Consider the following 12,514-nt stretch of genomic DNA (forward strand, 5'->3'; position numbering starts at 1 on the left):
GTCCCGGTCGTCATTTGTATCCCGGTGTACCGGTCTGTATATACATTCGTTTTTTAGTTTTGTTTTTCTCCTTTATTTTTTTCCTTTTTTTTTCTTTTTTAGTTTATTTAGATTTTTAGATTTTTTAGTTTTTTTATTAGTTTTTAGTTTTTTTTTCTTTTTAGTTTTTTTGTAGTTTTTACCTTCTTTTTAGTTTTGTTAATTTTTTTTTTTACTTGTGTCCTGGTCGTCATTTATACTCCCTGTGTCCCGGTGCTTTGTTGATTGCTAATCGAACATTCCTTTTGTCCTGGTCGCTTTCTCTTTGAGTGTCGTCATTTATTTTTTTCTTTTTTAGTTCTTTTAGTTTTTACCTTTTTTAGTTTTTTTTTAGTTTTTAGTTTTTTTAGTTTTTTACCTTTTTTTAGTTTTTTTAGTTTTTTAGCTTTTTTATTTTTTTTATTAGTTTTTAGTTTTTTTGTAGTTTTTGCCTTTTTTTTTAGTTTTTTGTCCTGGTCGCTTTCTCTTTGAGTGTCGTCATTTATTAGTTTTTTCCTTTTTTTTTTTAGTTTTTTATTGGTTTTTACCTTTATTTTAGCTTATTTTTCAGTTTTTTCCTTTTTTTTAGTTTTTTTTTATTTTTATTTTTTTTAGTTTTTTACCTTTTTTTAGTTTTTTTAGTTTTTTTAGTTTTTTAGCTTTTTTACTTTTTTTATTAGTTTTTAGTTTTTTTTTGTAGTTTTTGCCTTTTTTTAGTTTTTTCAGTTTTTTTTTTAGTTTTTTATTGGTTTTTACCTTTATAGTTTTTTTAGTTTTTTAGCTTTTTTATTTTTTTTATTAGTTTTTAGTTTTTTTTGTAGTTTTTGCCTTTTTTTAGTTTTTTCAGTTTTGACGTCACCTAATCCAGTTTTTTCAGGTGACGTCACCTGACACATCCATCCACACATCCATCCACACATCCACAGACAGACAACTTATTTTTATATATATAGATATGCAGCCTTTGGGATTTTAAGTTGCAGTCGATATTTTTTAAATGAGAAAGTTTAAAAATATCGCCATTTAAAAAAGTTTCAAAAGGGTTGCCACTTCGCCACATTCATCAATGGGACATGGTGAAGAAATTTTAGAAATAAGAACTTTCAAGCTCCTCAACTTCATCTAAATTTGCTGAAAAAAAACTTTAGTTAATTTTTTACTCTCTTTATCTCGGTTATTTCATTATTTTACATTTCATTATTGTATTATTACATATATATTTCATTGTTTTTATACTTTATATAGGTTTTGTTTGCTACGAATTTGGCAAGATCTGTTCTGATGCCAGGAATTTCAACAGACCAAGAAACATTAAAATTATTACTGCACTTGATTAAGATTCTGGTGAAGTGTTCGGCTCCGCAATGTGAGGTAAATGAAATTGTGGCCTCTTTGAAAGAATTACTAATTGGTTCCAATTGTGAAAAATTTATTGCTAAAATAGAAAGTCTTGTTCGATAACTAATTCTTCTAAATTTCAAAAACTGTAATCATTGTTTGCTCGCCTTTTGTTTTCGACTATTTTATGTTTTTGTTTTCGACTTGCTTGGAAATGCCTGTTTTTTGTTTGTTTATCAGGCATATCTACTACAAAATAGGAAATCTTATTCGTGATATCCTCCTTGTTCCTTCAACTAGCCTTAATCATCTTGAATTTGTATTTACCATTCTCTGTTTTGACTTCTACTTCGTCGTCAACAGTTCCTTTTTGGTTGTTTATCAAATATAACCTATTTATATCGAAAGCCTTGTTTGTGATTTGTATTTTCTTTATTCTATTAGTCTTATTTATCGCTTAATCGGGATTTTCTACCATTCACTGTTTTTGTTTTCTACTTCATCTTTGGAAATTTTGAGCTGTTAATTAAATATATTTGTTTTCAAAATAGGTTATTTTGTTCATTTTGCACCCTTCTTTCCTTCAATTGGCATTAGTTACCACTTAACCATTCTTTCTTCTTTTTACCATTTTCTGATTTTGGTTTCTACTTTTGTTGTTGTTTTAGCTTTTTGTTGTTGTTTATTAGATAAATATTATAAAAATAGGCTATACTGTTCATATTTTGATTCATTTTCTGATTTTGGTTTCTACTTTTGTTGTTGTTTTAGCTTTTTGTTGTTGTTTATTAGATAAATATTTTAAAAATAGGCTATACTGTTCATTGTGTACAATTTGTTCCTCCATTTAGCCTTGTTTATCGCTTATCCGTGCTTGTATTCCCAATCTCTGTTTTTGGTTTCATCTTCATCTATGGATATTTTTTTTTTTCAGTTGTTTATGAAATGAATTTGTTTTCAAAATTGACCATCTTGCTTTTTTTATTTATTCTCCTTTCCTTCAGCTAGTCTTAGCTCGCCTTTTTTTTAACATTCTTTCTTTATTGTATCCACCGGGGGTATGAAGCTGGAGTCGTGGATTTAAGAGTTTCAGTAAATTTTGCTGGACGTATTTGGATTTGGAGTCGGTATATTGAAAATTTCTGGAGTCGGATGCGGTTATAACTTACAAAATCTTTTTAAATGAAGCTGTAAAACAGGGCCGGAGTCGGAGTAAATTTTTGCTGAATGGAGTCGGAGTCCATTTCAACTTATAAAATCTAGTTAAACGAAGCTTTAAAACAGGGCCGTGGAGTCGGAGTAAATTTTTGCTGAATGGCGTTGAAGTCGGTTTTAAGTTGTAAAATCAAGTTAAATGAAGCTTTAAAACAGGGCTGTGGAGTCGGAGTAAATTTTTGCTGAATGGAGTCGGAGTCCGTTTCAACTTATGAAATCTAGTTAAATAAAGCTTTAAAACAGCGCTGTGGAGTCAGAATGAATTTTTGATGAATGGAGTCGGAGTCGGTTTCAACTTATAAAATCTAGTTAAATGAAGGTTTAAAACAAGGCTATGGAGTCAGAGTAAATTTTTGCTCAATGGAGTTGGTTTTAGTTTTTAAAACCTAGGTAAACGAAGCTTTGAAACAGGGCTGTGGAGTCGGAGTAAAGTTTTGCTGAATGGAGTCGGTGTCGGTTTGAACTTATAAAATCAAGTTAAATGAAGCTTTAAGACAGAGCTGTGGAGTCGGAGTAAATTTTTTCTGAATGGAGTCGGAGTCGATTTCAACTTATGAAATCTAGTTAAATGAAGCTTGAAAGCAGCGCTGTGGAGTCGGAGTAAATTTTTGCTGAATGGAGTCGGAGTCGGTTTCTACTTATAAAATCAAGTTAAATGAAGCTTTGAAACAGGGCTCTGGAGTTGAAGTGAATTTTTGATGAATGGAGTCGGAGTCAAAGTCTGTTTGAACTTATAAAATCTAGTTAAATGAAGCTTTAAAACAGCGCTATGGAGTGTAGTAAATTTTGCTGAATGGAGTCGGAGTCAGTTTCTATTTATAAAATATAGTTAAATGAAGTTTTAAAACAGGGGTGTGGAGTCGGAGTAAATTTTTGCTGAATGGAGTCGGAGTCGGTTTCTACTTATAAAATCAAGTTAAATGAAGCTTTAAGACAGAGCTGTGGAGTCGGAGTAAATTTTTGCGGAATGGAGTTGAAGTCAAAGTCGGTTTTAACTTAAAAAATCAATTTAAATGAAGCTTTAAAACAGGGCTGTGGAGTCGGAGTAAATTTTTTCTGAATGGTGTCGGAGTCGGTTTCTACTTATAAAATCAAGTTAAATGAAGCTTTAAGACAGAGCTATGGAGTCGGAGTAAATTTTTGCTGAATGCAGTTGAAGTCAAAGTCGGCTTTAACTTAAAAAATCAATTTAAATGAAGTTTTAAAATAGGGCTGTGGAGTCGGAGTGAATTTTTTATGAATGGAGTCGGAGTCGAGGTCGGTTTGAACTTATAAAATCTAGTTAAATGAAGCTTTAAAATAGGGTTGTGGAGTCGAAGTAAAGTTTTTCTGAATGGAGTCGGTGTCGGTTTGAACTGATAAAACCTAGTCAAATGAAGCTTTAAAACAGCGCTGTGGAGTCCGAGTGAATTTTTGATGAATGGAGTCGGAGTCGTTTTCTACTTATAAAATCTAGTTAAATGAAGCTTTAAAAGAGGGCTATTGAGTCGGAGTGAATTTTTGATGAATGGAGTCGGAGTCGGTTTCTACTTATAAAATCAAGTTAAATGAAGCTTTAAGACAGAGCTGTGGAGTCGGAGTAAATTTTTGAAGAATGGAGTCGGAGTCGAGATCGGTTTGAACTTATAAAACCTAGTCAAATGAAGCTTTAAAACAGCGCTGTGGAGTCCGAGTGAATTTTTGATGAATGGAGTCGGAGTCGGTTTCTACTTACAAAATCTAGTTAAATGAAGCTTTAAAACAGGGCTATGGAGTCGGAGTGAGTTTTTGATGAATGGAGTCGGAGTCGGTTCTACTTATAAAATCAAGTTAAATGAAGCTTTAAGACAGAGCTGTGGAGTCGGAGTAAATTTTTGATGAATGGAGTCGGAGTCGAGGTCGGTTTGAACTTATAAAACCTAGTCAAATGAAGCTTTAAAACAGCGCTGTGGAGTCCGAGTGAATTTTTGATGAATGGAGTCGGAGTCGGTTTCTACTTATAAAATCTAGTTAAATGAAGCTTTAAAACAGGGCTATGGAGTCGGAGTGAATTTTTGATGAATGGAGTCGGAGTCGGTTTCTACTTATAAAATCAAGTTAAATGAAGCTTTAAGACAGAGCTGTGGAGTCGGAGTAAATTTTTGATGAATGGAGTCGGAGTCGAGGTCGGTTTGAACTTATAAAATCTAGTTAAATGAAGCTTTAAAACGGTGCTGTGGTGTCGGAGTAAATTTTTGCTGAATGGAGTCGGAGTCGGTTTCTACTTATAAAATCAAGTTAAATTTAAGACAGAGCTGTGGAGTTGCAGTAAATTTTTCCTAAATGGAGTTGAAGTCAAAGTCGGTTTTAACTTAAAAAATCAATTTAAATGAAGCTTTAAAACAGGGCTGTGGAGTCGGAGCGAATTCTTGATGAATGAAGTGGGAGTCGCGGTCGGTTTGAACTTATAAAATCTAGTTAAATGAAGCTTTAAAACATGGTTGTAGAATCGGAGTAAATCAAGTTAAATGAAGTTTTAAAACAGGGCTGGGAATCGGAGTGAATTTTCGCTGAATGGAGTCGGAGTTAGTTTCAACTTATAAAATATAGTTAAATGAGGCTTTAAAACAGGGCTGCGCAGTCGGTGTAGATTTTGGCTGAATGGAGTCGGAGTCGGTTTCAACTTATAAAATTTAGTTAAATGAAGCTTTAAAACAGGGCTGTGGAGCCGGAATAATTTTTTTCTGAATGGAGGCGGAGTCGGTTTTAACTTATAAAATCTAGTTAAATGAAGCTCTAAAACAGGGCTGTGGAATCGGAGTAAATTTTGCTAAATGGAATCGGAGTCGGTTTTAACTTTTTAAATCCAGTTTAATGAAGCTTTAAACCAGGGCTGTGGAATCGGAGGAAATTTTTGCTGAATGGAGTCGGTGTTAATTTTTAACATCGGTTAAATGAAGCTTTAAAACAGGGCTGCGGAGTCCGAGTTTGTACGTTAAAAAGGTCTGAATTCGGTTATAACTTGTAACCGACTCCACAGTCTGGCTATTTGCCAGATTCATCTTTTTTTGCGTAAGTATTTTTTGACAGAAGACAAAAGACAGATTACGATGATGCACTGAAACATCTGTTTTTACATGGACTCGAGTTGACCAATCGATTTGAACAGGGAGCCTCAAACTCTCGAACTTAAAGGCCAGTGAGAATTTAAAAAAACTGCGTCTTTCAATTGTCTCTTTTAGTAACATTCAAGAGGCGTTTGAGTATATTCCTGTTCTACATTAAGATTCTGCACAATGCTTTAAAAGGATATTTGAGATTCTTTTATAATATTTCTTTTAGTGTTCCCATTCTTGAAAAGCTGCTGTGGCCTTTTCAAATAAACTTAGAAGTACCCATGAAAACACCCAAGGCATGTTTCGGTGTTTTTCTGGTTTGAACGTTTCTCCGTCAACCAGAAGCTATCATCAGCCAACGCAGCATATTCCCCCCCCCCAGAAAAAATTGTGAATAAGGCCCTTTCTTAAGCACATAAATACTGTACTTACTTTAATTACTTCTATTTTTAACTGGAACTAGGCGCTGCTCTGCCTCACCCAGCATACAGAACCAGAAGTTTTCCGTGAGGCAAGGTGATGTGCAAAGGCTTCGACATGATACATCCAGTCACTGTCCGACACTGAGCCGACAGAAGAGGCAGATGCCTCCAAGCGGCAATAAAACGTTTCTCATCACTCGCCACCAATCTTTCTTCTGACCTCCATGATGTTTCCAATTTTCAAGCGAATGTGATTTAATAGCTGACTTCGAGATGCATTGGTAATCTTCACGGTGTATACGATGGCCCAGTCACTCAAGCCATCGTCTCTTAAAAATTTTAGAAACTGAATACTGTTATTCGCAGCGTTCACGGGTCTCCTTGTTAGATACTCATTCATGGCGTTTGACGTGAAGAATACGACGAAGACAGTCGTGATCAACGACATCGATCTTACGACTATTTTGAGCTTCGACAACCCTTGTCTTGCACCCATAGAAGAGTACTTCTGTCGATTGCCTCGTAGAATTTTCGTAGCGAGGGTTATGCTTTGACACTTCCATAGTAATTAATTGAGCTGTGAAAAGCTGGCAAGGCTAGGCGAATACTCCTTTCAATTCCTTGATCAGATCCCCCCCCCTCCGAATCCACAAGGGATCCGAGGCAGATAAATTCTTTAGCTTCCTTAATGCTATTGCCGTCTGGATACAGAAGGGGGACTCTGAGAATGGACACACATCACTTGGTCTTTGTTCGGTCAATTCTTAATCCGACCATTACTATAGTCTGTATATAAATACCATGCCATTTAAAAACGAAAATTGAAAAAAATTAAAAAGATACCTTTTTCGCAAGAAAAGATGAAATTACAACAAGCATAAATCAACTCCTCTTGGTTATCAAACTTTAGCGAGTTTAACTTCTCCTTCCTTCAAAAACAAATTGATTGGGTTCGTAGAAAAGTAACAAAATTTAAATAAATAAATTTTTGATTTGTTTTGTAAAAAAAAAATGGCATTTAATAGTTACTGCTTAACTTCCAGAATGTGGCCATTGAATCTCTTTTTCGGTTGCAACTTTCAAAAGTAAATTTAAATCTATGAAGGCAAGGTAGGATGAGAAGTATAGCCGAAATGAAGAAGTGAAAGCTGAGAACAATAAACCGGAACAAAAGCGAGTGAATTAAATTTGTTTGCAACTTTTGAACTAACCTCTGGGCTCTTGAGCAGCTCCGCAATTTCTTCTTAAAGCAAATTCTTTACATCTTTTGCCTTGTTAAGAATATCTTTTGTCTGTTTAGACACAATGGTGCGCAAGTTCCTTAAAAGTAACTAGAAGACAATGGTGGTCCTGAAAGATAAAAGCAAAAAGATAAAGGCTACGCGAAGACATATCAGCTTTATAATAGGAGTCGGAGTAGGGAGGGATTTAGAGATAAAGGGCGAAAGAGAGAGACCCGCTCTGGTTAAGCATGACAAATGAAATAAACAATTGTAAAAACAAAGAAAAATAGTTCGTTGGCATTTTGGTCGCGACCTCTGTTGGACCGTTCTAAGTGCAGAAAAGAAAATATACAATGAAAGAAAAATACAGATAATATTTCCTAGACTAAAATAAACAAAAGCTACAACAGAGAAACGATTTTCAGGACTGTTTGGTTTTTATTTTCTCCTGAGGACCTTTATCGCTAATATATTGAATATTTTTGAACAGAAGGTGGTTGAGCAAGGGCCTCGATTGAAATAGTATCTGCGAAATATTTCTTTTTTCCTTTTTTGATCTTATCCTCGTTTTTCTTCTTCGCCATTTTTTTTTCATTTTACGAAAAAAATTATCTCTGACTGTACGATAAGTTTCTTTTTTCAAATTTATCTTTTAACAGGAAGCAATAATGCAAAGACCTTGGCAGAGACAAAGTCATGATGTCTCGCACTCCATAGGAAGTGTTAAGTAAGGAATATGGGGGGAGGGAGAGTGAGCCAACTTACCTTCCTGAAGTTAGATTCCTCATAAGGGATTTGTTTCATGGATAATTATTATTTTGGCCTGTAATCTTGTCATACGCATGCTTCTCATCCATCCTAATCTATTCAAAGCCTCCCACTTGACACTAACCGCAAACGACTTGTTTTCTGTTTAGCCATAGACGGTTGTCCGACAAGGATAATCTTTGGCAATTTGTCACCTTCGTCCGCAAGAACAAGCCTTAGCCGTCTCAAACTTTCTCTCCCTATAGTCCATGAAAGCAGGACTGAACCACACTTTTTGTACAGCCTACTGTTTGAAATACGGTCACTCAGCTGAGTACCCAAAAACAATCCGTAGGCAATTTCTCTGGAAAAGATCTAGCAAATCTTCCTCCGTTATTTGGGGCGCCCATGGTTTATATTAAGATGGTATATATTTTCAAAAATTTTGTTGTTGAAAATATCTGTCCTTGGCATATAGAAATAGGTTAAATCCATCTACAAGATTTTCCAGAAAAAATCGTAATGTAACAGTACATTGACTTGTACTTAAATCTTGCTTCTTCAACCCCACAAAAAAAAATTCAATGCTAACTGAGTCATAATTCTGCCGTCACTCTTTGTGTGAAGGACTACACTATAATTGGAAACCACACTTAAAAATTTGAAAAGCTGTGAGAAGATTTTAAAATAAGTACTTGTACCTGTTACACAACGTAAAAATAGATCTTGTCTGAGTTGGCTCCATGTCCATCTGAACTGAAATTCAAGCTTTCCTGAATAAAATTTCACACATTCTCTTTGTTCTATGCTTTTCTTTTAACCCTAGTCGTAATATTTCTAAAGGCATGCCAAACCTCCTAAAAGGGAGTTTAAATCCTAAAAGAGAGCTGAGCTACCTAGTTTTGGTTTAAAAATTTGTTGAAAATGCACCAAAATATTCATGACAATAATTTTCTAAACCTAATTCATCTTAATAGATTCCCCAGCTTCCCATTTCCCTCTGTGATATGAGCAAATTTTCAGTCAAATATAGAGAGTCAAATATATGTTTTTACAGAAAGCGATGTTCACTAGGGAGTTAAATCTATCTGCCTTATACATAACAATGGATGTTTCAAAAAAAAAGAATAGAACTGCTTAATTTTTTTTATTTTGTTTTATTCACCAGAACCTGCTATATCTCCTTCCCTTGCCATTTCCACGCTTTTCTGAATAAATGAATCCAGCCCTTTATCTTCAACTGGTACCTTTTTCAACTTCTTCTCACAACTTCTCACAATTAGTTTCAGTGCTCCTCCTAAGCCTAAGAAAGGGATTTGCAAACGAGATCGGGATAATGCAAATTGGTCACTCTATTTTTTCGACTCTCCCTTTTCTGCTATCCACTATTTCGGTGCCTTTTCACCTTCTTGGTGCTGGTTTTTTTTTTTTTTGTCAGTGATGCTCGTGGTAAGTTAAGATCTTACTACAGAAATATCGTTTCTTGAATTAAACAAGCTGAAGTAATAGCTGTTCCGTTGATTCCCGTGCGACTTAATACCCGCAAGACCTTTTGGGAGTGAGATCCAGAACTTAAGAAAGTGAAGAACCAAGCCAAGTTTTGATTGGAAATGTGGATTGCTTGCAGTAGACCTTCTAGTGGGCAAGTTTTTAGCATCAGACAGAGAGCAAAATCGGCTTATAAGCGTCATCTTCGTGCAGTTCGATTTACGGGCACTGAATTTCTGACTAATAGCAAACAGTGCCAAAATGTGCTGAATGCGTCGAAACTCGAAGGATCTTCTCCTAGTGATACTATTCCAAGATTGCCGTGGATTCCACATTATAAGTCTTGTGACCTTGATGGTGTTTGTGCGGCTCATTTTGATCTGAATTCAGCTGAACTTCATTCGCATCTTCATTTATTATATCAGATGTGCCTTTCAAGATCTATTGTTCCTGATTCATTTTTATGTGGAAGTGTTACTTCTATATTAAAGAAAGGAAAATATCTAAATTCGTGTAATTCGTACAGGCCGATTACCGTCACCTGTACTCCAAGTAAATTATTTGAGTGTGTTCTACTTCCACATATCGATGAATTTGTTAATTATGAGGCTAACCAGTTTGGCTTTGGGTCAGGTCTGAGCTGTCAACATACTCGTCATGTTTTAGTGCAGCTTATTAAGGAAGCCACTCGGAGTAGTTATAGTCTTTATTTTTGCACCCTTGATATATCTATAGTATTTGCCATGCTAAAGCTTGGTATCCTCTTGGTCAACTTGGTGTGAATGTGTCTGTGACTCATCCTTTAAATTGTAATTCTTTTTCCGTACCACAAGTCACTTCTTTTCGATGGCTTGGGATTTCTGTTTGCAATTCTTTAAGTTCTTTTCGTTTTCAGTTGATCGGGGATATTCAATTTAAGCTTTAACTGGGCTATTCTAAAATTGTTGGAAATTGTGGACGTTTCCGGTGACAAGCACTTACAAAGTTGTACTTGAGTTTCTGCGACCATTCTGTGTTATTTTGTGCCGAGTTTTATATGCTTCTAAATAAAGGTGACGTAAAGAGGGTCAAGACGGATTACTATCGGTATTGTAAGTTCTAACTTTATTTACCACGATCATTTCTGAACCGAAGGTTAATTAGTAAATATCAGGCAACGGATATTGTTCTCTCAGTGGAAAAAGTAAGTTCAAAATTAGTTGACGAAGCGCCAATCCTTCTTGGTCCTAACAATCATCTTACCCGCCTCTTTTGCTAAACTGTTATTTCTTTTTCCTGTATTTTGTGTTATTTATAGTTCTTTGTTTGTTATTCTTGTACTCCACTTTTTCCCTTTTTTAAGTGGGTAAGAAATAAATTATTATTATTTTAATAGGCATTTGATCCGACCCAGACAGCGCCATCACCTTAACATCCACAGAGCAAGAAAGAAGCCCATGGCTAAAAACCCCCATAATCTATAACACTTAGATGTCTACCCGAAAAACATGTAAAATTCCCCACTAATTTATCCTTTCCTGTCCTCCTATTCAAAATAACCAGATTCCATTCACCACAAAAATCCAATAATTTTTTACCCCAATTATTCTTTATCCGATTGCGATATTTAATCGTCCTCCTCATTATCAACGGCTCAATCTTGTTAACTCCATTCACTTGTTCCAGTTCGAGATCTACACCCTCTTCACGGGTTCCTTCGTCCTCCCCTGCATATCAATTAAAATCCCCTAGAAAAACAAAATAATTGGACGGAAACTGTTCTGAAAAACGATCCATATGAATTTCCATATGAATTGTTATCACAAAATAGACAGTTTAAGAGGATAAAGGAAGAATGGCCACAATATTTCCTAGGGGATAAAATTCTTCATTGCCCCTAAAGGTCTTACGCACGCGGATATATGTTGATTTTGCACTACTGATCTCACAAGGGTAGAAACATATATATATATATATATATATATATATATATATATATATATATATATATATATATATATATATATATATATATATATATGCCATGGATATTCTGTGGTAGCCACAACACTGTGCTGGGTAGAGAATTTAGAGTGGCGAAACCCTCATCATCACCACTTCCAACACCAGCCTTTTTGCAGAACAGTACGCATGTTGCGTCTTTTTTTTAATAGATTTCAACCTACCAATCATCTTTTTCCAAGTCTTTGCATCATAGCTTCAGTAGTTTTACCAATAACATGATCCTGAAGATGATGAAATGGTAGAAATCTGGTTCAGTTGACGAGATGACAAAACTTAAACACTAATGTCAGAAATATAAGCCCAAATGGACTACAGTATGCAACATTTAGCACAAAACATGGGATTTTAGCTCACTGTCGACCAGTGAACTGGTAATTGGACGGAAACTGTTCTGAAAAACGATCCATATGAATTTCTAATATCTCTCAGGTAACTTCATCACTAAAAGTGCTAGTTCTCGGCGGTAAATATACTGAACAAAAAATAAACGAGTTACTATCCAAGGATACGCTCACCCATACTAGATTACATGAAAAACTTTTCAACCGAGATGCAATTCGCTGTCTTTTCGTTATCAATAATGCAACTCCTCCATAAATTCAGCCATTCTGCAAACGCTTCCTTTGAGATCCAAAATAAGAAAAACCTTCCACTCTCTCCTCTTTTTCCAGCAACGTTTCTACTAATGATACAAAAGAAAAATCACGACATTTAAAAAGACACTCTACTTTAAAATACGAAAAATCCTGAATTGCAAGGTTTCTCCAGGTTAAACCGATTACTTTCAGAAACCAAACTCGTTATTACTTTTTTTGCGGCACTGCTAGATACTCGGGTTCATGATGATACTTTTGCCCCACATTTTCCTTAAAACGTGTTATGGTACTCGCTGATGATTCTATATTAGGGGCATTCGTAACCTCCACTACAGATTGTTTATCAAAGCTATACGTAAAACACTGTTGAACAATGTATAACTTTGTCC

General features: G+C 35.1%; 1 protein-coding gene across 2 annotated transcripts in view; it reads left to right on the forward strand.

Annotated features, from left to right (window-relative positions):
- The window catches only part of LOC136040368 (VPS35 endosomal protein-sorting factor-like), a 71,064-nt gene extending 68,724 nt beyond the window's left edge, over positions 1 to 2,340 (forward strand). For both annotated transcript variants that reach the window (XM_065724625.1, XM_065724626.1), the window contains exon 12: positions 1,264 to 2,340. In XM_065724625.1, the coding sequence (XP_065580697.1) occupies positions 1,264 to 1,479 (216 nt within the window). In that variant the 3' untranslated portion in view covers positions 1,480 to 2,340. The remainder of the gene's footprint in view (positions 1 to 1,263) is intronic.
- Positions 2,341 to 12,514: the final 10,174 nt, after the last annotated feature.

This window comes from Artemia franciscana, chromosome 20, assembly GCF_032884065.1.
Source record: "Artemia franciscana chromosome 20, ASM3288406v1, whole genome shotgun sequence".
NCBI lineage: Eukaryota > Metazoa > Arthropoda > Branchiopoda > Anostraca > Artemiidae > Artemia > Artemia franciscana.